Raw genomic sequence first — 25,586 nt, 5'->3', positions numbered from 1 at the left:
ACTGTGTCCTTGGGAAAGTTTTGGAACCTCAGTTTGCTCATCTGTAAAACAACCGTAGGAGGATTATTGTGAGGAATGAGCTAGTTCATGTGATGTTCTTCACAGTGTTCTTGGCACCCAGTGAATTCTCATTATCATTATTACTATTACTACTATTGTTACTCTATTACTGTTGCTACTGTTGTTAATCTAATGTTAAGCATTCCCTCACTATTCCACCAGGAACTCATTTTGCTTTCCGTTGGAGTAGCGGAACTCCTCTTCATTTTGTTAATTCAGTACATATGCTGTGCAATATCCAGTGACTCTGACTGACTCAGACCCAAGTTATCCACTTGTTGAGGGCAGGATTTTGTCTTCCCGAAGGGCGCCCTACTTGTAATACACACTCAGAATGTGAGCTGTTGGTTAATTCTTACCTGTCTCTGTCACAGGAGCAGTCATAACCCTGGGGAAAGCACAGAAGTTCCGATTCAACCACCCTGCAGAAGCCGCTGTCCTGCGGCAGAGAAGGCAGGTGAGTGTGCTACGATTTCAAGTTGGCTGCCAGCCTCCCTGCTTCTCCTTTTTGAGGGACAAGGTTGAGCTTTGTCTCATTCTCTTGAGTTGGGAGTGGTGACAGCAGCCTCACCGCTTTCTTCCTTGTTCCCAGGTCGGAGAGGCTGTCGGTGGCAGTGGCTCTTTGGAATGGTTGGACTTGGATGGAGATGTCACTGCCTCCCGGTTGGGTCTCTGCCCTTTGCTTTGGAAGAAAAGGTGAGAAACATGTGCTCCTTCCACTGTGGAACCTACTGTTCTTACTTCTTGGTCTATTACAACATGGAGCTGGATAAGGGAGGTGAGTATAGTAGCCAAGCTCTGAATGAGGCCTGCACAAGTGATGAGGGGAACCGAGCTAGCTGCTTAGCTTGTTTTTGGCAAGGAAGCAGTCTTGGCCCTCATTCATTTCCTGTTCAGTATTGTAACTTTCTTCATCACTGGAAGGAGTATATCATTTGATATTTACTATGGCTGCTTTCTTCTGTCAGGATTTGAATGTGACTTGTTCACACGTATCTTTGAAACTGCTTCTGAACTTACCTCCCTGTGTTCCCCTTTAAATTCTGGACTGCCTGTGAGCTCATAGCGTGTGTCAACTTCCAGGACTATGGCTTCCTCCAGGTGTTTAAAGAGAGTGTGGGACTCAGAATCCTTTTTTTCCCTCAATACCATGGGTCCCTAACTACACATAAGAGGGCCAGAAACCCCTGGAACAATGTGCAAATATCTTAGGATTCTACCCTCTCAAACCCACTTCGCCTGCATTGTGACTATGGAAGCTTAGAGTCAGAATTTTCTATGTGATTGGTGGCAACCACTTTTCTTTTTCATAGTCATTGATCCATTCTACATAGAATGCCCTTCCCAGATCTACATGTCTCATAAGTCAGATACTGGGAAAAGGGTATCTTTCCTGTAAGTCAAAGTAGTCTCTGACCTGGGAACGTTCTATAGAAAATGCCAGCAGGAGACTCAGTGTCTGTGAGACCACTGGTATCGGGAGGCTGCCCAGCATCATGAGCATGGAGCTCTGGGGGGTTCCGATGGTCCTTTCCCCTGGTGCCTTCGAGAGATATAGCTGCTCTGTTCTCAGGCCAGGAGTATTTTCTGGCAGCTAACGACAGTCTTGGGTCTGACCTTGGTGGTGAGGGACATTAGACATAGGAGCAGAAGTGCTGTGATGCAGAGAGCATAAACAGCAGGCAAGTCCTCACATGTGGGCTGCTAAGGACCAAAGGATGAGGCCGAGTTGAAGGCAGGATTGCCCCAGTGTTGCATGACAGAGGACTCTGTGGGGTGACAGGGAAGCTGGGAGAGGTGACACAACTGGAGTGTATCAAGGCCAAGGTGGATTAAGGGGCAGCTGGAGCTTTTGTTTTGTCAGAGTACAGTCATGAAAGGAGGCCTTGTCTTAGGTCAGGTTTCTGCTGGGAAGATACACTGGAGCTCTGTCTTTCCCAGAGTTCACAGGTATATAGGGAACAGCTCTGCAAGTTAACGAGCTGTGGTATTGAAAAGTCGTACTGGAGTTGGATAAAGCTGCATCACATCCTGAATTTCTTTCTTTTTTTTTTTGAAGAAATTTTACTTATTTATATGACAGACAGAGAACACAAACAGGCAGAGTAGCAGGCAGAGGGAGAGGGAGAAGCAGGCTCCCTGCTGAGCATGGAGCCCGACATGGGGTTTGATCCCAGGACCCCGGGATCATGACCTGAGCTGAAGGCAGTCGCCCAGCTGACTGAGCCACCCAGGCAGTCTGACGTCCTGATTTTCTGAAATAAAAGCTCTGTGGCTCTGGGCAAGTTACTGAGTCTCCAAGTCTGTTGGCTCACCCTAAGTAAGCATACCACCATCTGTCTCCAAGAGATCTGTGTGATAGGTATTGAAAGAGCAAGTACACACAGAGTGCTTTGCCTGCTACCTGATGCTGCCAGCCCCATGGCTAGAGGCCCTTGTGCAGAGCTGCCCAGGTAGACAGCCTCCCTTTCATTTTCATGCCTCCCACCTTGTCCCAACTGACCCATCCACTCTAGAGAACACTGCCTTTTTAAAGTCTTTTCAGCTCTATAGCCCATGGGCACTGACATGACCTTTCAGCAACACCAAGAATGCACCCTTTCATTTGGAGAGGACAGAGAGGGATTGGAGAATTCAGGCCTCTCCCACTCGCTGCCTCCAGTCTTTAGCACCAGCTCCAGGAGCCTGTGGGCTGGGCTAGTCCTACGCAGCTCCAGTAGCTAGCATCTGTGTGTCAAGCCCTGGTGGAAGTGAGGTGGAATGGGGCCTGGTGGAGAGAACCCAGGAGAAAGGAGAAAACTGTATGCTGTCAGCTGGGCTCCCAGACTCGGTTCGTGACTGTGTCTCCATGAGAGTCTCATCTGTTCTGGTGGGGTAGGCTCTAAAGCCTCTCTTTGTCCTAGAAGTTTCTTCCCTCGTTTTTCTCTCTGGAGGAGCACTCATGGAGAGCCTGCAAAGCTGGAGCCAACTCCAGAGGCAGAGGAGATTGGCCGGCCTGCCTCTTTTTTCCCTTTGCAGTAGTGATGTAGACCAGAGAGGAGTTTGTCCTTGAAAACTGTTGCATTTTCCCCTTTGGAATTTGGGGGGCTTGATGATAAGTGCTTAAAGCCTGGGAGACCCTGTTGCTACTGCCACGGCCACCTCAGTGAGTACACACTGCTGCAGAAGCTGTCAGGCCTTGAAGCAGCTGGGAGGGCTGGGAGAGAAGGTTCGGGAGGATGTGGTGGAGTCCAGCAAGCAGCAGGGAGATGCTGGAGCCACCCAAGATGAAGGGCAGTCATCTGATAGAGGTCCTTGGCTGGCAGGTAACTGAAGACTCGCCAGTAATAATCTACCCAGATGTGTAACATGAGGTTGGTATTTTTTTTTTCCACCTGTTTTCTGGGTGGAAAAGCACATCTGACTGATATGCTTAGCTGAGGAGCCGTTTTTCAGTCTATTGGCGTGTGGCATCTCGGGTGAATGTGCTGTGTCTCTGGTGCTCATTCCAAACAGCTTCCCCTTGCAGGTCTTGTTGGTGCTGGGAAGCAAGCTGCACTGGGTCTGCAGAAGGTGACTGGCTAGCTGCTGGGGGAGGGGTAGAGGGAGTTGTCTACTCTGGAGAAGCAAATTGTGAATATGAGGATTTGGGAGACAGGGAGAGGAGGAAGTTGTGAATACCATCCGGGAATTAAAAATAAAGATGCCCTTCTTGCTCTTTGCATCTGATGTTCTGAGCTTTAGCTGGGTTCTTCTAAGAGTCTTTGATGGTCATGTTTGTAATTCAGCCATATCTGTGGTCAGACAAAACTTGGAGCAGTAATGCATGTACAAAATGTTTCCCATCAGCAGCCTTTTCTAACTGTTTGGTGTTAACTGGTTTTCGTCCTAATTGCTGTCCCTAGTCTTTTGCCTCACATGTGACAAAGGGTGCCTTTCCTCTTTTCTGTACATTCCAGTGTGTGTATTTGGCCTTTTGGCCACAGTCAGTACCAGTTTTCCCCAGAGCATACTCAATATCTGGGCCTGTCCCACGTCCTTGGACCCATTGTAGATTGAGTCACCTCATAGCCTCCTTCCCAGGGAAGAGATTGCTACCTCCTACCCATACTCTCCCCTCCCCCATTCATCCTTCACTCTCCTCTGAAGGCTGTATTAAAAAATCACAATCTCTTCTATGACAGAGGCAGCAAACTTTCTGTAAAGGGCCAGATAGTATTTTAGTATTTGTGGGCCATAAATTTGTGTGCAGCTACTCAAGCAGCCTAGATAATACATAAGTGAATGAATTTTCCAGTAACAGTTTATTTACAAAAACAGGCAGTGGACCACATTTGGCTCACAGGCTATTGTTTATGGACCTCTGCTTTGATACGCCTCTGTGATTTCATTCTGTTCTACAAAGTAGTAAATGTAAGCCAGGTAAACGAACCCCCTAGAGTACTACTGCTCAGACTATCTAGTGTCAAGTCATTAAGTGGGCCTTGAAGAGGCTTGGCATCCTGGGACTGGAATGAAGGCTAAGGGCTGGTGAAAGGAGAGCAGACTGGGGCTTTTTTGTTAGCCCACGACACACCCTACTCCTACAACCCAATCCCTCCCAGTCACACGCTATTCCTACAACCCAGAAGGCCCATGCAGTTGGCTCCTTTAGAAACCCAAATGACAGAGATGGAGAGACCCTGCTGTGAGGTCCTTGCATAAGAGGCCATGTGTGACCAAGGGAAAAGCCATACAGGTAGAAGCTGTCAGTCTTCAGAGGAAGACTGTATCTCATCCATGGCCACAGAGGAACCTGCAGTATAAAGTATGACTGCAATCTAGAATTCTTTCCAAACTTTGTATTCTGGACAATTCCAAATACACAACCAGTCATCAAATCATGGCTAATCTTGTTTCATTTATATCCTCACTCACTCCCTTTCCACTCTCCCCTGTTCTCCCCCAGCTGGGTCTAAATAAATCCCAGACTGTTTCACCAGTTAAGTATTTCAGTGTGTATCTCTGAAAGTCATGATAGAAGTCTAAAACTCTTGAACCCTATTCTTGGGCTCATTCACTGAGAACTGCCCTCGAGTGAAGACCAGCTCTCCTCCGGGTCTCTAGTCACACAAGGTGTGGTGTGCATATAAATTCTCTCTTCTCTGCATTGGCTGTCTCCTACTCCCAGCTCATAAGAGGGTTTCTATTTCATAAATGGAGATAGAGTCACAATCTCTGAACATGTAGGAGACTTTGTGTTCCCACAGTGTTTGTTGGAGCTTCTGTTCTACTCTGTTTCCAGCAGGTTTTAAGTTTTTCATTCTTTTTTTAAAGGACAAAGATTCTTGATTTAATTAAAATGTTTGTGTTTTTTAAAGCTGCTTTACTTTCCTGGTCATTTTCCTTAACCAGAATGAATCTGTGTTTCTGGTCAACTCACAGTCTAAGAATATGCTAGTCTAAGGACCATTCTCACCTCCTGCACTGTGACATCATGAACTGCCTGTGACAGCATGCCTGTGTGTCCCAAGTTGCCAGAAGTTCAAAGCCCTCTCTGCTCTGTTGAATTCAGGGCTCTCAGGAAGGCTTAGACTGCCACTGGTTTGTCCTGAACTGGGTTTGCATTTCACTTGGGTAACCCCGGCCCCTCTGTGATAGGAGAGTGCTGGAAGAGCAGAGTGACGAGGACCACCAGCCACTGAGGGCTGGAGAGGCGCCCCACAGGGCCCAGATTCAGCAGCAGCACTACGTGGGGGATTTGAGGCAGCGAATCCTAACAGGACAGATTAGAGCCAAGCAGGATCTGGAGTTGGACCAGGCGCCCATCAGCCGGCAAATTAAAGACAGTAGGTGCCCACTGCTCACCATGTCTGCTTCACCTTCTCATCTCCTCATTTTCATGCTTCCACATCCTTCTGTATTCTCTCCTTTGTTTTCTTTGTGATATGATGGAATCTTTGGTATTAGGTGTTCTCTCCCCTCTTTTAGAAACCAGAGGCTCTTATGAGGGGCTAGAAGCAAGAATAAGGAAGCTAGCTTCCTTACTGCCCCTCAGAGTGATGGGCCCCCTGCTCTCTCCTCACATGCACATTTATCCATGCTTTGCTGCCTGTGCCAGCATGTGCTAAGGCCTGGGGGCTTCCTTCCCTAACCCTGTGGTAAGGGGGCTGGGTAGCTCTCAAGTGCTGGGGCCTGGCCAGCATTTTGCCTCCATTAATGTCCAGCCACAGCCAGAGGTGTCTGAGTCTAGGCTGCACAGGCAGGGAGGGAGGTGCTGACTTTCTCTCACAGGTGTCTTTGGTTCCCAGAGCACGAGTGGCTCTTCAGAGAAGAAACTTGGCCAGCTGGCTTGCAGCAGCAGCAAGACCACGTGGCAGAGAAAGAACTTGAGGCCTGTGTGCCACCTGGTGCTTGGCTTCAGGCAGATCCTGAGACTCCACTATCCCCACTGGTCCGAAGCCAGAAGAGGGAGGTGCGACTCCAACTTGGGCGCCGGAAAGTACTTCAGGCAGCACGGCGGGACATCCGGCGGCGAAGAAAGGCCTTCTTCCAGCTAGAGAGAATCATCAGCAAGCAGAGGCTGCTGGAGGCCCAGAAGGGACTGGAGCGGCCCACGGCATTGTGCTGGATCCAGGATGACTGCACCCAAAAGCCCCCACACCGGGTACCCAGCACTGACGCCATGGTACCAGGGTCTCAACGTGGAAGCAGACGGACAGGTTGCAGTTCTTTGAGCCTCCGAAGGCTCTGCAGCCTGTACTTTCCTCACCTACACAGGTACAGCCAACAGTGGTCTCCTGAGATCATTGACCGAGGTTTACAGCCTTGTTGCTCAGGAGGTGTTCTTTACTTCCCAGGGCCTCAGTTTCTCAGTCTGAAATGGAAAGATTTGCCTACTCCTCTCTTCCCCACCACTTTTCCCACCTCTTTTTTTTTTTTTTTCCTACCTTTTCCCTCTTTTGACTACTCTTCTTTCTTTGGTGAGATCTAAGACTCAGGCTTTTACCTTCTCCTAATCTGAGTGGCAACTCTTGCTGCTTTGGTGATATCTTCCAAGTAAGAATCTCAGCCTCGTTTTTCACCTGCTCTTTAGACCCTGGCTATCCATGTACATCTCTTTGTGTTTGTTCTGCCACCCCCTTCATCTCATGTCTCCTCACACCAGACTCGGTTCCTACACGCTTCCTCCTTCTCCCTCCCACCCGTCCTGCCATCCAAAGTGAGCTTCCTGACCCTACCTTCCAACTGGTAAGCAAGTGGAAGGCTATCTTGCTGACTCTTGGGTCCAATTTGGGATCTTCCTTTTTTTTTTCTCCTTCACTCCTTGCATTCGGTCAAGGTGACGATGGAGCAGGGGACTGTGTCTACTTCTTTATATCCTCCAGGCCCAGCTGGGGCCTTGCCCATAGTATGTTTATAGTTCATGTCTGTTGGTTCTGTTTGCTCACCTTTCTGGTCTTCAGAGTACTAGGCAGGTACTAGGCAGGTTTTGTGGGGTTTTTTTCGGCCTTTTTATTAAAATTTTTCAAACATAAACTAGGTTGAGAAGATAGTATGCCTGTCTCCCACATTCAGCAATTAGCAAGATTTACCATGCTTGCATTAATTTCCTTTCCTTCCTTTTTCTGATGAAGTATTTTTTCTAAAGATTTTATTTATTTGAGACAGAGAGAGAACACAAGTAGGCAGAGAGGCAAGCAGAGAGGGAAGGAAGCAGGCTCCTTGCTGAACAGAGAGCATGATGCAGGGCTCAATCCCAGGACCCTGAGATCATGACCCGAGCTGAGGCTTAACCCACTGAGCCACCCAGGTGCCCCTGATGAAGTATTTTTAAAGCAATTCGTAGACATCGTGTGATTTCTAAAAAATAAGGACTTTTCTTATAATCACATTGTCATTGTTCACCTAACAAATTAAGATCAGTTGTTCAATATAATCTAAAACCTGGGCCATACCCAATTTCTCTGATTTCCTCAAAAATATTTACAGTTAGTTGTTCAAATTAAGATCCAAGTAGGGTTCATACACTGCATGTGACCTTTTAAGTTCCTTATAATTCTTTTGGTTTCATTTTTATTTCTTCATATCATTGCTTTGTTAAAAGTGGATCAGTTCTGTAGAATATGCCACTTCATAGATTTGCCCGTTTGATTCCTTGCAGTATCATTTAGATTGTTCCTCTGTTCCTCATATTGCCTATTAATGGAAGTTTTCCCTAAAGGCATGATTAGATTCAGATTTGGTTCAGTCCTTTTATAAGATAAAGAATTTGAGTGACAGAGTATAGCTGGGCCTCTTTGAAGCCAAGACTGTAGTCCACAGGTGCTTTTTGTACCTGTAGAGCTTTTCTCTGACCTCAAAGGCTAGAGGGGACAGTGACATTGGCCTAGTCGTTAACCTCTTTTAGAGCAAACTAAATGGGACTTATATTCCCTCTGTGAGCAGGAAATAGGGACCTTTTATTTTCTGAACTGTCTTTCCTTTCTCCACAGTATTTTCCTGAATCGGGATCCCTCCACCGTGTTACCTCCTATGCCTGATCCTACTGACCAAATATCAGAAAAAATTCCATCAGAAGAGTATTTGCCCCAGGCTGCTTCTTACCCTCCAAGGACAGGATACCTCAGTAAGAATGCCCTCTATTCCTCAGGCAAGGGGCATCACTGCATTGCTAAAGGGGCCTTGGCAAGGAAAGGAACCTCAGCGTCAGGCACCGCCCTCACTATGAGTTCTGAATCTACCAGCATCCAGGAAATGGAAAGAGTGGGTAAGCAGCCCTGTCAGATGGTGTCCCAGAGCCTAACATCTATGGATCATTCAGCCTACAAGCTAAAGCCAAGGGATGAGCCAGATGCACTCACCCCTTACACCTGTACCAGGAGGGGTAGGGAACCAGCAGACCCTGACCACACACGAGCAGGGTGGCGAAAAGAAGGGAACCTTGGGACCCACAAGACTTCTAAGGGAGCCTGTTGCATTTCCTCATGTCCCCGTGGACCCAAACAGGCATCTGGGCATGGAAAGGCAGCCAAGACTTTCTGGGTGGAATCCAAACCACCACCTCCAACTAGGGCATCCAAAAGGCAGCAGAGGGTTATGGTCAAAGACATTGCCAAAAAGTCCTCCCTTTTGCTTCCTGGCAGCCCTTTGAGGGGGCAACACATTGTGGGAGATCCTGACTCCACATCCTCACTCACGGATTTCAGCCCCAGTGTGGACCACATAAGAGAGAAAGATGGTGACTTATCTGATGCAGATAGCAGTTACTCTGTGGATTCTCTCTCTTGTGTCTACACCAAAGCCCTAATGAAACCACTAAAGCCAGACGACCCCCAGGAGAAAGAACAGGATCTCCCAGAGCCAGAGAACTCCGAAAGTGAGGATGGCCAAATATCTGAGGACTCACTGGCTGAGAAGGGGTATGAGAGCCCACCAGACAGCCCAAGGAGTAGTTACCTTCCCAATGGCCATGGCCACCGTAGGGTCAGAGTGAGAGCCTCTGTGAGGGGCTTCACTGCATCCTCAAGCAGTGGACTATTCACCCAAACTCAAAGGAGCTTTTCCCTGGATAGCCTGCTTGATGCCCAGGAGGAACTGAGGGGAGGTCAGCAAGAAGAGCCTTTCTTCAGTTCGGCTGATGAGATGCCCACAGAGACTTTTTGGCACCTACAGACCTCCAGTCTGCCCACAGCGGACCAGGAGGCAATGTACAACCTTGGTCCCATCCATCATGGAACAGGAGCCAGGCTGAATGCCATCCTGCCAGCGAGCAGTTCATTTTATCTTGGGCCCCCTCCCCAGCCCCCCTGTGAGCAACCTGAGTCAGAGATAGAGGCAAGCTCCCCTGAACAGGCAAATGTACTCCAAGGCCTGCAGCTTTCAAGAGGGAGCCCTCTGTTGTCCATGGATTCCTGGTTTTCCTGTGACTCTAAGATCAATTCCAGCAGTCCCTCAGGAATAGTGGGTTCTTTATGTCCAAGTCCTGAGGTCCAGGAATCTCAGCCCTGTGGATGGGAGAAGCCTGGACACTGGCAAAATATGGAAGAACTAAAGCCATCAGGGGCAGAAACACTCCTGCCCTACAGCTCCAAACTGCCCCGAGGTGGTGCTGAGCTGCCTGGCCATGTAAGCAGCGTGCACGCAATCCCTGCTTCTGATACTTCTAGGCTATCACTCTGGGGGTCTTACAGGCTTCTTCAGCCACGAGTTGCTGGCATCTTTCGGACCAAAGGTATCTCTGACACAGCCCAGGAGGCCAACCCTGAAGTATCCAACAAGTCCAGTGTGCCAAGCGTTTTGGCTGCCTCTGTGGCCTCATTCACTCATGTAGGCAGCGCCCAGGAGAGGGACTGGGCTGCCCTTCAGCAAAAGTACCTCCTTGAACTGTCCCATCCTGTGTTGGAGGCTGTTAGAGAACCCAGGCCAGCTTTCTCCTCCCTGGAAGAAGACTCTGCCTCCTTGACCCAAGCTTCTGGCAAAGAAACAGATACTCTATTGCCAGTTGGTTCTGGGGTATCAAGTAGTCTGGATTTCAACAACCTTCCTATCCATTTATCCAAAATTAGATGTTTGAGAGCAGAGAAAGAACAGGACAGTTTGAGTGCTGAGTTAAAAGGGACTTCAGATTTCTTTATAACTAGAGAGAAAGAGGTGAGTCATAGTGGAACTTACTCAGCTGATATAGAATCATTGACTTCTGGAACTACAAATGCACCAGTCTTTGCAGCAAACAAGATAGCAAACTCTATGACTGAAGCATGTGAAGCCAAGCAGAACAGCTTGGAAAAGTCTTCTCACAGTAATGGGAAACCTCAACTGATCACTTCCTCTGATGAATACTTTTTCCAGAGGAGCCTTTGTCATGGTCATGTCTCCATAGCCACTAAAAACCACTCGCCCCAGGGCTGGGGTTCTCTTAGGGAGAAGAGTGCAGGCCAGGAGGGGCAGTTCAGTCCCTGTGGCTACCCATGCCTTCAGGAAGAGAAGGTAGACTATCAGGAGAGCTCCAGGGAAGTGGTTGGAAGACACCCAAGCGTTTCATTTGCGTCAGGTCCAAAGCGGTACCCTCACTCTGCCACCAGGAATCCATTCCTGTCTTGCTTAAAGCCACCTCCCTTGGAGACATTCTATGTGACCAAAAGCCGGGATGCCCTGACAGAAACTGCCTTAGAGATCCCGGCTTGCAGAGAATCAAGAGTGCCTTCCCCACCCCCAAGAGAAGCCTGGGGCTTTGGTCATGACCATCAGGTTCTCCAAAATATTTATTTGAAGAATAATTGGCCAGTGCTATTACAAAACCAGAATTCCAAGATTGTCTCATCTCAGCAGGTCACAACAGGGAGGCCATTTGATCTGAACACCAAGGAAGTTAGCAGAGAAAGAGGGCAGGGCTCTGGAAATATTGAAGAAGAAAGCCATAATTCAGTTTATTTTTTTGTTGCTCAGAACAGACATTTTCTTTCATCTACTAGCACAGAAGTATGTGAATTTGAAAATCAAGTTGGAATTTTAAATGAACACAGTCTTTCAGAGCGCAAGGAGGGAGAAAAGGCCACTGTACAGTCCTACTGCAATGTTTGCTCAAGTCGTTCTAGGTCTAGGAAGCCTCTCCTTATTTGTGAGTCTGAGGCAGATGAGGAAGAAGAGCAGGATCACGATGTAGTCCTAAGGCAGACTCAGGCCTTTGATATGAACAGACAGTTTCCTTCTGGGGCCAGGTCTGATTTCATCTATGAAACCATCAATTTAGCCCTTGACAAGGACATGCTGGGGGAAACTGCTATTTCTTTGCAGTCCAGATCAGTACATCATAGAGTAAGTAGCCCAAACATGATGGCCCCGGATGAGAGTCTAGCTCACAAGGCTGAGAGGAAGAATGAATCTGGGCTTCTTGGGAAAGCTCTCTATTCCAAAGGCCACTCAAAAGAGTTTAAGCTTCCACAGACAGAGTCTACATATGAAAGATTCCAGTCAGTTACATGCTCTCAGGAAAAAAACCTGAGTGAATGTAAGGGCCCTGGAAGGTCACAAATAATGTTAAGCCCTAAAGAAGAACCTTCTGGAAAGAAACAAAATAAAAGAGTCAACAATGCTGATGAAATGGCCAGGCTGATTAGGAGTGTAATGCAGCTGGAAAGTGGCATCTTGGAAATTGAATCCAAGCAAAATAACCAGCCAAATGCTTCTCACTCACCGGGAGTCAAAAAAGAGTTTGTGTTCCAGGACCAGAGGGACCAGGAGATGGCTGACTATGTCCTGAGGCCAGGCAGCTTTGGAAACCACATGTTTTTGAAGGATCAACCATCTCCAAAGCAGAGAGATGATGTTACCTTTAGGGATAACAAAGCTGGAGAAATGGAGGTTAACAGTAGCATTGGGAAAGGTCCCTGGGTCGAGAAAACCACCTTGTACCCCTTCGAGTCAAGGGAATGTGTAGAAGACAATTTTGCGAAAGAGTACACTCTCTTAACTGTATTAGACACACCCTCCCCGGACACATGTGGTGATGTAGGGACATGTACAGCTGGTAGAGTGTTCGCAGACATTTGTGCTGATCCAAGAACCAAGGCATTGGCTGGTGCTCTGCCATTGCAGCTGAGCCCCAAGATGTCTTCTAAGAAGGAGGCCAAAGCAGGGAATGCATCTGCAAGCTCCAGAGGACAGCCCTGTGGTTTGGGAAGTCTTGAGGAACTGGAAGCTGTGGAAAGTTTTGGGGAAAGCCAAGTTGCCAAATGTATAAGTAGTTGTAAGCAAGAGGAACCCAAAGTTCAAGGCAGAGTTGAGGAGATGGCTGTGCGAAGTGGAGGGAGCCTACAGGAGGAAAACACAGTGATCTTGTCAACTCAGAAACTTCGTAGCCCAAGCCGGCATTGTATGGGTACATCTTCCAGCCAGGAGATTGGCCCATTGCTGAGTCGGCGAGACTCCTCTGCAGTTCCTCATGGAGACCTGAGCAGTACCTTGTCCTTGAATTGTCCAAGGCTGCCAAGAGACTGTCTTCATGCACGTGATACTGTAGGCATCTCTTCAGTTGACTATGTGCTGGATCCCACAATGTTGAAAATGCCTGACAGTGCCTTGGTAACTGGAGCAGGGTGTCAGAATCTGAGTGGAGAGCCCCAAAGCCACAGTCCTCAGGGAGATGTTAGAGGGGGCTCCTCCCTGGCACACTCTGCTTGGTGTGGGTCTGTGACATCCACAGCCATGGGATCTCATGGTCAATCCCATGTATCAGAGAGCATTCCCCTGGCGGCAGAGGGCCACAGATCAGCAATTACCCAAGACCAAGGAGAGGACCTCAGAAGCATCTCAATGGGCTTGAGTCCCAGAGAGGGTTTTGTTTCTGAAGCTGAGGCAGCTGCACAAAGAGGAACAGAAAGAACCAGTTCCCTGAATAGGGTCTCTAGCCCACTTGAACAGAAGGCCCACTGCATCTTAGAAGAGGGTAACAGGCAAGGCCAGCACGTGAGGCAGAAGGCAGAGAAGGAGGCTGAAGACCTCAGTTCTCCTAGCAGCCCTTTCTCAGCACCTGTGTCCCTGAGGGACACCCTGAGGGTGCCTCACCCACAGCACTGTGCTCATACTTCCACGGGCCTTGCTATGTTGGAGATCAGACAAGCAAAGGCCCAGGGAAAGCAGCTTCATGACTTTGGGGCTAAGGACAAAATTCTTTCTTACTATGAGACTTCATTAGGACCTGAATGTTCTTCAGGGACCCCAGCTGGGTCTCAATGTCCGCAAAGGGACCAGTTAGTGTCAGACAAGACCGGGAATGAGGCTGAAGCACAAGGATTGCATGTGGCATCTCTCTCTGCTACATCAGGACATCTGTTGACTAATGAGAGGGAAGTTCCTCAGGTCACACCCCTCCCTGCAGACAGCTTTCAACATCCACCCAACACGGAGACTAAAACAGGGCCATGGCGTCCCTCACAGACTTCTTCCCATGCAGCCCCAACTCTAGGCAAAAGCCATTGTGCTGGAGAACTGAGACATTTTCTGGGAACTGGTGAACAGTTTCTGTGTCACTCTTGTTCTGAAATCACAGAGAAAAAGAAGAAAGCACCCCGAACACCTTCCTCTTCTGATCCTGTGGGCTCAGGCAGCTTTCCGTCAACAGTTGTGGAGGACAGGAGGGAAATATCAGAGGAAGTAGTGGCTCCCTTTTCTTGGGCCCCTAATGACGACCCTGGCATGATTCCACATGGGGGAAACCAGTTAGCTCTGTGGGAGACTGCAGGGGCCATGCACCCTGGTGGTCAGGAGTGCAGCCCAGTGCATCAAGATCCTAGAATTCTAGATACCACTTGTGGAGGAGGTTCAGGTAATTTTTTAGTGGCTGCACAGGGAGGAAAAACAACCTATTCTGAAAGTCAGCTTGTGACCTGTGATGTTCAGAATTCTGTCAGCCTGTCAGTGCATACCCAGGACCACTCCCAATGCCTTGAGGCTTCCACTGGCTTAGAAGAAGGGGGGTCAAATCCCAGACAGGCTACCATCCTGCCTAGAGCCCTGAGGAGTGTTGCACCAGAAGCTGCCTCACAGCAGTGTGTGAAGTGGAAGGAGAATGTTGGCTGTGGGCTGGCAGAAGCCCACAGTGCTGGCAGCGAGCATCCCAGACTGACTCCATTGCCAGATCAAAGACCTAGTTTGGGTCCTGGGGGAGTTCAGGAGCAGGCCCAGTGCAGGTGCCCACAGCCAACTTCCTTTTGTGTTGTCTTCTTAGGGAACATTGAAAGCAGCAGGACTCTTAGTGCATCTGGGGGACAGGAAGACAGCAGAACAACTCCTTGCAATCCTCAACCTGTCACTTCTCTTGCCCGTTTCTCACTACCCTCCACTTTACCGTGTCATAGGGATGGTGACCTGGGAAAGGAGAGTTCCAAGGCTGCCCCACAAACTCTCCAGCCACCCTGCATAGTGCCTTCCAGAGCCTGTGGAATGGATGAGAGAGGAGAGAGCTATGCCGGGGAACTTGAAGTGCTCTTGGCACCAGGTCTTGAGCCCAAAGGCATTCATAGAGAAATTGGGCCAACAGACAGCAGCACTCTGGAGCCTTCTACTTCTGCTGCTGTCCTATCTATGGCTCAAAGGGACAGCTCCCCTTCTGTATCTCATGTTGGGGCAAATTCACTGAGCCACTCAGTGGCTGATGGAAGCTCAAGGTTGGTAGAGTATCCTGAGAAAAAGGATGCCAAGAAGAAAGCCAGCACAGAGCTTGAGGCTGCCTTTTCCTCTGCAGCAACATGGTCTGAGCCACTGAGGATGTTTCTGGACAGCTCTGGAGGTGACCACAGTAAACAAGAGTCTCAAACCAAACCAGAACCACCTTTAACAACTGAGAGACCACACACCCTGGATTTAAGTGAAGGGTCTGTTGAGAGTGAGCTTCTGGGGGAACCACAGCATGGATATTTAGGAAATGCAATCCAATGCCTTCCAGAAAAGCCACAACTTTCCACTAAGTCCAGAGATCACAGTGGCTTGGATCCCCAAGCCACGTTTGTAGCAAAGTTAAAACACATCTGCAGGCAGCAAGCTGATGGGCCCTGGGAGGAGGAAGAGCAGCAGAGAGATCAGGCTTCAGGTCGTGGTAAAGAGCCTGCCCAGGGCAGGAATTCTCAGCCTTCTCATGAAGTTGGCTTAGACAGCTGTCAGATTAGAGATGCAGGCAGAGAGGAGGCATGTGTAGCCAAGGCCTCTGTGTCTAAGCTCTCATCGGGCTTCAAAGACTCAACTAGCATGCCTTTGGAGCAAAGTGAAGCCCCACAACCCACACCCCCGAGCCCTGGCCTGCCTGCCTCTGGCACAGAGCAGCCGGCTCCCCCCAGCAGGGGCTCACTTCCTGTGATTGCAGTCGTCTCTGGCCCCAAACACTCTAGGTCCTCCTGCAGACCACAGTTCTCTGTGGTCAGCTCTTCCCGGTCTCTTCTGGAGCTGAATATGAGTGTGGAGCCTCCTTCCCCCACAGATGAATATACACAGGAGCCTAACAGATTGTGGTTTCCACATACCAGGGACTACTTCTCAGGTAATTCAGCAGTGAGAACATCTCTGAAAGCTGAGGGCTGCGGTCAGAGAGCCCCATCTAACTTGGACAATAGCACTGCTGACCACGGGCCCCCAAAACCTGCCACCCCTCCTTATCCAAGGTCATCAGCTCTCTCTTGCATGCCAACTCCTGATTTCATGACCAGTTGGACATCTAGTACCCTGGAAGAGACCTGGCAGGAAAGTCCAGAGAGACTGGGTAGCCAGGCCAGGCCAGAAAAGTGGCACTCCAAGGCAGACAAAGGAATGTTACACTTTGACTCCAGTGACATCCATCCCTACATCCTATCCTATCCAGAGGGGCCTGTGCAGATCGGCTGGAAGCAGTATGTGTTTGGCAATGCGGTGGATGTCTCCTCTGGCCAGACACCCCAGAGCCTGATACCATCAAACATGGCCCATTGTTCAAGCATGGACAATGGCCTAGAACACCAGAACTCTCCACTCTCCTCCCACCTCAGCACCTCTGCCAATGCCCGGGACCTGTCGAGCCCACACAGTGTGGGAAATGCCCAGGGTTCACTTGAGGCCTGGGAAGTATGGGGCCCCTCATTTGCTTTGGAGAACCTCCACATCCTGAAGAGCCCTGAGGGAGCAACCGCCAGTAAGGGTCCTGACAAGAGAGCGCAGTTCCTGGGAACCCCTGATGAAGCAGGCTGGCTGAGGAGGGATCCTCTCTTGGCTGAAGGGAGTGCTGCAGGTCCAGTAGATGAGATTACACTGCTGTGTCCATCAGAGGCAGGTGGTCCTGTGGGACCGTCCAGGATGGGCACCTTGGAGCAGGGCACACAGACCATGGGGTGCAGTCTCCGCTGGAGCTCCACCGAACTCTCTGCTCAGCCAGAAGCCAATGCAGTGCCAGGCTCTGGTCTGGTCTCCTGGACCAGCATGCATAATCTGTCTCTCCACCTCTCACAACTGCTGCACAGCACCTCAGAGCTGTTGGAAAGTCTTTCCCAGCCAGGTGTGGCCGAAAAGGAACAGAACATCAAGAGGGAGACCCCAGATGAGGTGACGCAGGCCCTTATGATAGACGGCTGTACTCAGACCACCATGGACAAGGGTATCCAAACTGACCTGGCCTTACCACCTCTGCACCTTCAGGCCCCAGAGGCCAACCCTCAGGAGGTCAACGTGGTCTTCGAAGTGCTGGGCTCAGATATTCCCACCATGTCTCAAGAGCAGGGCTATGTCACGGGGATACTTCAGAAGACAAAGGCAGAGGAAACGACATGGAAAATGGCAGCGCCTTCAGAACTTCAGGAAGAAAGCACTCACTGCAGGCCCCAGAGCCTTCCGGCACCCCCATTATCCCACTTGAGGTTTCAGAAAGCTCACTTTGGGCAGAACCTCCCTTCTGTGAGCCCTCAGGCTTCTCCTGATGACTCCCTACCTCCCAATTTCCAGCCAGAGGATCCCTCCTGTCTGGCTATTGGTAGCCTGAGCCTCAGTGGCTCCCAATCCCCAGAGCCCTGTCCCAGTGCTGTGGAGTCTGTCAGGGATCCTAAGGTCGAGAAGGAGCTGGGCACCATGGGAATGTTGTTGGTGGACAGGGCCTCCTCCCCAATCCTCACGCTTAGTGCCAGCACCCAGGGGTTAGGGCTCCCCGCAGACTCTTTGTCACTCACAGCCCCCTCAGCATGTCCTTTTGAAGGCCACCAGGGGCTTGTCTCCAGCCCAGACCTCCTTGACACCTCCAGGCCTCTAGTGGATAATCATTCTCAAAGCACTGATGGGGCAGGTGGCTCCCAGCAAGTGGGGGTTCCATGTGGGGAAGGCAAGAGTCCCTTAGAAAGGAGCAATTGCAGGTCATTCCTTGAGATGAGCCCCCCAGGCAGCCCACCGCAGAGCCCAAAACTCCCAGTCTGTTTCTTAGGGCAACTGCCTCAGCAGCTTCAGCCCAGGACCACCACCTTGGTTCAAAGAGAACTGCCAACACCCTCACTGAGGAGCACAAGTCAGAGGCTGGCTGATGGCTTTGTGCCAGAGGACCCGGCTTCCTTAGAGGACAGCCTAGTGAGCAGTAGGGGGCCAAGTCAATGGGAGAGCAAGACAGAAAATGGGGGTGAGGGTCCAGCATTACCATTGGAGCCACAGTCCAGTCTGGACTTTCCATCTTCAAGGGGAGGCCTCCAGCCCCTCAGCCCCTGCCCTGTCTCCGAGTTTACTGATACAGCAGGGCTCCAGGCTTCCACTTTGGGCCCAACTGAGGCCTGCCAGTCTGAGGTGCTGCTGTGCCCCACTTCCCAGGTGTGCAGGGCCCCTGACCCCCAGCATCATGGCCCAAAGGACTTCCCAGTGCATAACAAATTTCCTCGGTGTGGGGTTCAGAATGGCTCTCCTGAGGATCTAGGTGTAATGGAGTCACTAGAGACCAGATGTGATCTGAGCTCTGGAGAGCAGGGACAGAAGCCCCTACAACCTCCTGATGACCAGAGCCGGGATCCTCAGTCGTCCCAGAGGGATCAGATCCCCCTGCAATCTGGGGCCCAGAACCTCTCACTCAGCATGGAACTCACAGAAGCAAAACTGCACCGCGGCTTTGGGGAGGCAGATGCCCTGCTGCAAGTGCTGCAGAGTGGGACAGGGGAGGCGCTCACTGCTGAAGAGCCTGTGCGGTCCACCTGGGAGGAGCTCTATGCCCGGTAAGGGTCCCCAGCCTGGCGGGCAATGGCGAGAGGTGGGCTGGAGGAGAATCAGAAAAGGCTAATAGCTGGCTATACCGTTTTCCCCCACTAAGCTTTGGGATCTTCTGGGGATCAGAGGTAGATCTTAAGATGGAGAAGGGCATTCAGGGCCAGCTTCAGTGAATCAGTCACATTTTGTCTCAGGCAAAAACAAACAATTGAGACCCTCCGGAGAGAAAGGGCTGAACGACTTCAGAACTTCCACTGGACACGGAGCCTCCAGCCCAACAGGGATCTCCCCACCCGGGACCCTGACCTACCCAGCAGGCGCCGAGAATACCTGCAGCAACTGAGGAAGGATGTTGTGGAGACCACCAGGTGAGGGTGGACCCAGAACCCCACAGAGAGCAGATTGTGTGTAGGGTGAGAGGGCAGTGGGGAGCAGGGCTGGGAGAGAGGAGGCTGCAGCATTCTTGGATGGGAGTGATTCCAAGAGTGGGTCCCATGCTTCTGTGGACAGATGGAGGTGACTGTAGGAGAATGGGACAAGGGAAAGAGGAGGATGTGGGAGGGCATAGGGTGGGGACAGGGGACAGGTCATGGGAGAGGGTGGGCAGAGTGGCTGTAACCTACCGTGTAAGACAGTAGATCTGAGCCTCAAAATGCGTTGTAAAACCAAACTATAGGCAAAGAGAGGATGGTGTTGAATAGGTCTGGGATGAGCAGGCCAAGGCTGTCACCCACCTGCCCATAATGTTAGAGGGCATCTCTCCAACCTATGGTTTTCCTCAGGAGCCCAGGGTCGGCATCACGGTCTGCTCACCCCGCCTCTGACATAGCACTGATGCTGCAAGAATACCAGCGTGCTCGAGAGGAGGCCAAGGTGGAGATTGCCCGGGCCCGGGCCCGGCTACGGGAGCGGACTGAGCAGGAGAAGCTGAGAATCCGCCAGCAGATCATCTCCCAGCTGCTGAGGGTGGGAAGTGGGACAGACCAGTGATGTCGGGGTAGTCCTAGAGCAGATGTCAGACTGGGTCAGCCTTCACTGGAGCTGCCTCTGAGTCAGGATGTGGTAAATGGAGGAAGGTGTCAGACTCCTAGTACCAGCTCAAAGCTGGTACTCTTTTTCCACGTCATCCTGCTCTGACCAGCTCCTGTCCCAAGGCCAGAGGCTGGGAGGAGGCAGCTTTGGTTTTTAGTTGGGGTAAGCTTGTGGGGAGGCCTGAGGGTCTCAGGTTGAGGTGGGAGGTGCTGGGTGCTGGGGAGGTGAGGACTGGTGGTGTCGGGTGGAGTGGGTGGTGGGTAGGTTACACCGGAAGCTGATTGACAGCCCCCTTTCCTTCTCAGGAAGAAGAAAAGCTGCATACCCTGGCCACGTCCAACTCCCTGTGTACCAGCTCCAATGGAAGCCTCTCCTCTGGTGTTACTTCTGGCTACAATAGCAGCACAGCCTTGCCAGACCAGCTCCAGTCCCCAGACAGTGTGGTGAGTAGGCAGATGCTAACAGTGAGCCAGGGGCCAGAACGGAGGCAAGAGTTGGGGCAGGAAATTCTCCCTCCTGGAGGCCGCTGCTGACATGAGCCCTTCTTGTGGATGAGAGGTAGCCTTTGGTTTTAGTTTTGTCTCTTACTTCCTGTTTGTTCATCCAGCAAGTGTTTATTTTGTAGGTATTTTGTACTTGGGCTAAGTACAGCTTGTTTAGTGACTATTTAATCACCATCGCAGTAAGTTATATGAAGAAGGGGTACTAAGCCAATATAAAACGGGATCTGATCTAGTCTGGTAGGTCAACAAAGATAGTCTGAAGAGGGTGCCTTTAAACGGAGATCAGGAGGGGTGAAAGGCAGTTAACAGAAGAGGTTAGTGCCGGGGGGGTCAGGTGTTAGGAGAGATGGAGGTGGGAGCGTAGTCTTCCAGGCAGAGGGCTTGGCAAGTGAGCCCATGAGGGAGGAAGAATTGGAGGAACTAATAGAAGGCTGGTGTGGCTGGAGAATAGTGAGACAGGAAAGAGAAGATCACATAGACTGTTGTGAATTCTGGCCCTTTTTGGATCCATGTGATCATGTTACTTCCCAGAAGCTGCTGTAAAGCTTTGAAGCAGGGGAGCAGGATGATGAGATGACAGGAGAAGGGAGCAGAGCAGCTGTGGGTAGAGCCCAGTGAGAGTTGCCCATCGCCTTGTCAGGAGCCTTGGCAGTGAAGCCGAGCACAGAGGGTGCTGTGGACAGAGAGCATCCCCAGGATGCAGGAGCCCGTTGCCTGTGAGAGGAGGGGACAGGGTGGAGCTGGGAACAACACACGCTTCTGGCTTGAGCAGCTGAGGGGACCGTGATGGCGACAGTACCTTGGAGCATTGGAGGAGGACAGGTTTTGTGGGAAGGATCATCAGTCTGGTTTTCCTGGGTTTAGAGTGCCTGTGAGAAATGCGAGGAGAGCGGTTGGAAATATAGATATGGAGCTTAGGGGTAAGATCTGGCTGGGATATAAAATTTGAAATTTGTTTTATATTAAACTTCACATAGTAAAAATAGTATTCAGACAGTAGCAAAGGACATATGATATCAAGTTCATCTTTCAGTCTCCTGTTTTCCCTCCCCTGAAGCAGTCACACACCAGTATGGGGTATATTTCCAGAGGCATTCTGGACGACATTCTATGTTTTAATATCTATAAGAGTATGCATGTCTTTTTCTTTAAATTTTCTTGTTTTTTAGATATATTTTTCTTTCTCTTTAAAATTTTGTTATTTTTTGTTATATATTTTATTTATTTTTGAGAATGTGTGTATATTTCTAAAGTACATGAATGACAGCATACTGTATATACCTGCTTTGTCCCTTTTCATCCTGAGGAATGTCTTTCGGACAGCACTGCACACTGGCAAATCTGCTGCTGACTCATCCTTTTTAACGGCTGATACAGTGTTTCCTTTTCCTCTTTGCATGTTAATAAATGTCATGTTTTTGCATAGATAACCTATCATATGGTATTGCTACCATTCATGTGGTAGAAAAGACAAAAAATATGGACATCTGTAAAGATATATAGGGCAGTACCTGTTCCTGTTGCCTGAGAACCTGGTCCTCCTCTTTCTTTCTTTCTTTTTTTTTTTTTTAAAGATTTTATTTATTTATTTGACAGAGAGAGATCACAAGCAGGCAGAGAGAGAGAGAGAGAGGAGGAAGCAGGCTCCCTGCTGAGCAGAGAGCCCGATGCGGGACTTGATCCCAGGACCCTGAGATCATGACCTGAGCCGAAGGCAGCGGCTGGTCCTCCTCTTTGACTGACACCTACACCCCCTGGCCCCGAGGCAACAGTGCTGTTGCATAGGGGGGCTTGAATTCAGTCTTCTGCTGTTATGAACAGTGCTGCCATCCATAACTTTGTGCGTGTGTCATTCTGTACATGTGCAAATATACCTAGAAGTGGACTCAAAGAGTATATGTATTTGAGATCTTAATATTGACAAGTTTTCCCTCACACAGATGTACCACTTTATACTCCCACCAGCAACAGAAGAGAGACATGTTACCTCCATGCTCTCACCAAGTTGTTATCAAATGTTTGATTTTTGCTGAGCTATCTGTTCATATCTTTAACTCATTTCTCTATTTTTTTTCTTACCAATCTCTGGAGTTCTTTTGGCAAGCTAGCCCTTTGTCTGATAGGAGTTACATTTGTCTCTGTTCTTGGTCCTCTTCTGACTTTGCTTATTGTGTTTGGAGCCATTCAGAAGTTTTTGTCAGTTTTTTTCTTAATTGTCTATGTTCTGATCATAATTAGAAACACATTCTTCATTTGAAAGTTCCAAAGAATTGCTCCTGTGATTTCTTCTGGAAATTACATGGCTTTATTTTTCATGTTTAAATCTTTGATTAAAAAAATTAAAATAAATCTTTGTTCATTTTGAATATATATTGTCCCTTTAACATTTGATAGTTCCTCTGGGCAGCTCATCTCTACTTTACCAGCTTAGGATGCCAACTTTTCTTATATAAGGTTTATAATGTGTTTTACTCCCGGTTCTTCTTTTTCTGAGCTTTTTCCCCTTAAATTTATGTATTTGAAAGAGAGCAGAGCGAGTGAGAGAGAACTCGAGTGAGGGGAGCAGGCAGAGAGAGAGGGAGAAGTGACTCCCCGCTGAGCAGGGAGCCTGATGCGGGGCTTAGTCCCAGGACTCTGGGACCATGACCTGGACTGAAGGTAGACACTTAACTGGCTGAGCCACACAGGTGCCCTTTTCTAGAGTATTTTTTCTTGTTTACTTTTTATATGAGATTTAGAATTAGCTTAACTAGTTCATTTATAAAAACTCGTTCATATTTTTGATGGGACTTTGTTAAATTCATAAACTGATTTATATTTATATTTATAAACTGAGATTTAGGGAGAAATCTCATCTTATGCGATGGAATTTCCTAACCAAGGACATAGTAAGTTCCAGCCACCTTTGTGTGTTTAAAATTTCCTTGACATGTCTCACAATTTCTTTTTTTTTTTTGAAAAGAGAAGGGGGTTATGCATTTTATTATTTTTAAAGATTTTTTTTTAATTTATTTATTTTCAGAAAAACATTATTCATTATTTTTTTTACCACACCCAGTCTCACAATTTCTTGTCAGAGTTATTCCTAAGTGTTTTATTTTTTGTTGTTACTGTTGTAACTGTATGTGTTTTATGTTATTTTTGTTACTGTTGTTTTGCCTTTGTATCTTTTGTATGGTTATTAATTTGTATGTATGAAAGGCATTGATGTTTATTTTGTGTGTCCATATTGTTTTTTGGTCTGCACTAATACAGTAGCCACCATCATAGGTAAGCTATCTTATTTTAAATTTAATTAAAATTGAATCATAGCTTTTGCTCTTAAGTCACACAAACCACATTTCACATGCTCAATAACCACATGTGGCTAGTGGCTACCATACTGTAGAGCCCCGCTTTCGATTTTTTTTTTTTTTTTTAAGGCATGAAACCACATATCTACAAGTAGAGATGGCTTCCCTATTTCCTTTCTAATTTTTGTACCAGTATTTTCTTCTTCTTTTCTAAGTGCATTACCTAGTATTTCCAGCATAAATAAAATCATAGTGATGACAGTGACCATCCTTGTCTTCTTCCAGGCTTTAGTAGGAATGCTTCTAGGCTTTAAAAAATTAATTCCTTTTTCTTGTGATAATTTCTAAGTCTTGTCTTGTGGTCAGTAGTTTTGTGGAATGTGTTTGCTATTTTCTCATGATTAGATTGAAGTTATGCATTTTGGCAAGAATACCACAGTAACGATGTGCCCTTCTCATTTGGGGTTGCTAGATAAAGCAAAGAAAAACACAGTACATCCCTTAGAGTTTTAGACCAATGACAGATGATACTGTTGTGTAAGTCTTTCTCCTGCAAATGCCTTATCCTTAGTACATTATAGCAGAGGGTGCTTGATGTCAATATGTCCTGTTGGTGGTGTTAACCTTGAGGTTACAGTGATGTCTAGGAGCTGTCCACTCAAAGTTACTATTTTTCTCTTTATCATTAGTAAACATTTGGCAGAGATACTTTTTTTAAAATTTAAATTTATTTATTTATTTTTAAAATAAACATATAATGTATTTTTTATCCCCAGGGGTACAGGTCTGTGAATCGCCAGGTTTACACACTTCATAGCACTCACCATAGCACATACCTCCCCAATGTCCATAACCCCAGCCTCCTCACCCAACCCTCCTCTCCCCAGCAACCCTCAGTTTGTTTTGTGTGATTAAGAGTCACTTATGGTTTGTCTCCCTCCCAATCCCATCTTGGCAGAGATACTTTTAAACTATGCAAGTATCCTGCTTTTCCTCAAGCTTTTGCCTACTAATTTGAGCATCCGTCAGGGTATATTGTTTGAAAAAAATTATTACTGTGGTTTTCTTTTAAGATTTAATTTTTTATTTGACAGAGAGAGATCACAAGTAGGCAGAGAAGCAGGCAGAGAGGAGGAAGCAGGCCCCCACTGAGCAGAGAGCCCAATGTAGGGCTCGATTTCAGGACACCGATATCATGACCTGTGCTGAAGGCAGAGGCTTAACCAACTGAGCCACCCAGGTGCCTCTTACTGTGGTGTTTTCATGGCAGTTTTGTATTTCCCTCATTTCTTCTACATTTATTAATTAGAATTTTTCTGTAAGGAAGTATTCTTCTCTCCTATTTATTCAGTTATTTAATTTGTTCAGTTTTTGACTCATATATATTTTATTCTGTGGGTTATAATGTAATTAGTAGCATTTTAAAAAAAGGTTTTATTTATCTGACAGAGTGAGCAAGCGCAAGCAGGGGGAGGGTCAGAGGGAGAAGGAGGCTCTCTGCTGAGCAGGGAGACCGACGTGGGGTTTGATCCTAGGACCGTGGGATCGAGACCTGGCTGAAGGTAGATGCTTAAACAGCTGAGCCACCCAGGTGCCCCTCTAATACTATCATTATTTATTTCATTTCTCAGATTGTTCCAGCTTTCCTTATTTGTAGTTCTTTCACATTGAGTCTTGTGCCCTTCTATCTCTCCTTTTTTTGAGCACTTCCTTTAATTCATTTATTTTTTGTTGTTATAATTGTCTTTTAGTACATTCACAGAGTTATGTATCCATCACCACAATCAGTTTCAGAATATTCTCATTACCTTAGAAAGAATCCCCGTGGCCATTAGTCATCACTCCCCAAACTCATCATCCCTAGCCCTAGGTAAGCACTGCTTTCCATCTCTACGGATTTGCTTGTTCTGGACATTTTGGTCCCTTGTGACTAGCTTCTTTCACTTTGCACAATGTTTTCAGGGTTGTGTTAATTTCCTACAGTTTCTGTAACAAATTACCATAAACATGGTGGCTTAAAACAACAGAAATTTATTTTCTTGAAGTTCTT

General features: G+C 48.2%; 1 protein-coding gene across 5 annotated transcripts in view; it reads left to right on the top strand.

Annotated features, from left to right (window-relative positions):
* STARD9 (StAR related lipid transfer domain containing 9) overlaps nt 1-25,586 on the top strand; it is a 123,762-nt gene that overhangs the window by 86,543 nt on the left and 11,633 nt on the right. For all 5 annotated transcript variants that reach the window (XM_044231581.1, XM_044231580.1, XM_044231579.1 and 2 more), the window contains 8 exons: nt 435-517; nt 653-756; nt 5,680-5,867; nt 6,330-6,798; nt 8,514-18,716; nt 18,903-19,076; nt 19,491-19,674; nt 20,046-20,183. In XM_044231581.1, coding sequence (XP_044087516.1) covers nt 435-517; nt 653-756; nt 5,680-5,867; nt 6,330-6,798; nt 8,514-18,716; nt 18,903-19,076; nt 19,491-19,674; nt 20,046-20,183 — 11,543 coding nt within the window. The remainder of the gene's footprint in view (nt 1-434; nt 518-652; nt 757-5,679; nt 5,868-6,329; nt 6,799-8,513; nt 18,717-18,902; nt 19,077-19,490; nt 19,675-20,045; nt 20,184-25,586) is intronic.

Source organism: Neovison vison, chromosome 13 (genome assembly GCF_020171115.1).
Source record: "Neovison vison isolate M4711 chromosome 13, ASM_NN_V1, whole genome shotgun sequence".
NCBI lineage: Eukaryota > Metazoa > Chordata > Mammalia > Carnivora > Mustelidae > Neogale > Neogale vison.
Note: the sequence above shows the minus strand (reverse complement) of the source record. Positions and strands in the feature narration are given on the sequence as shown.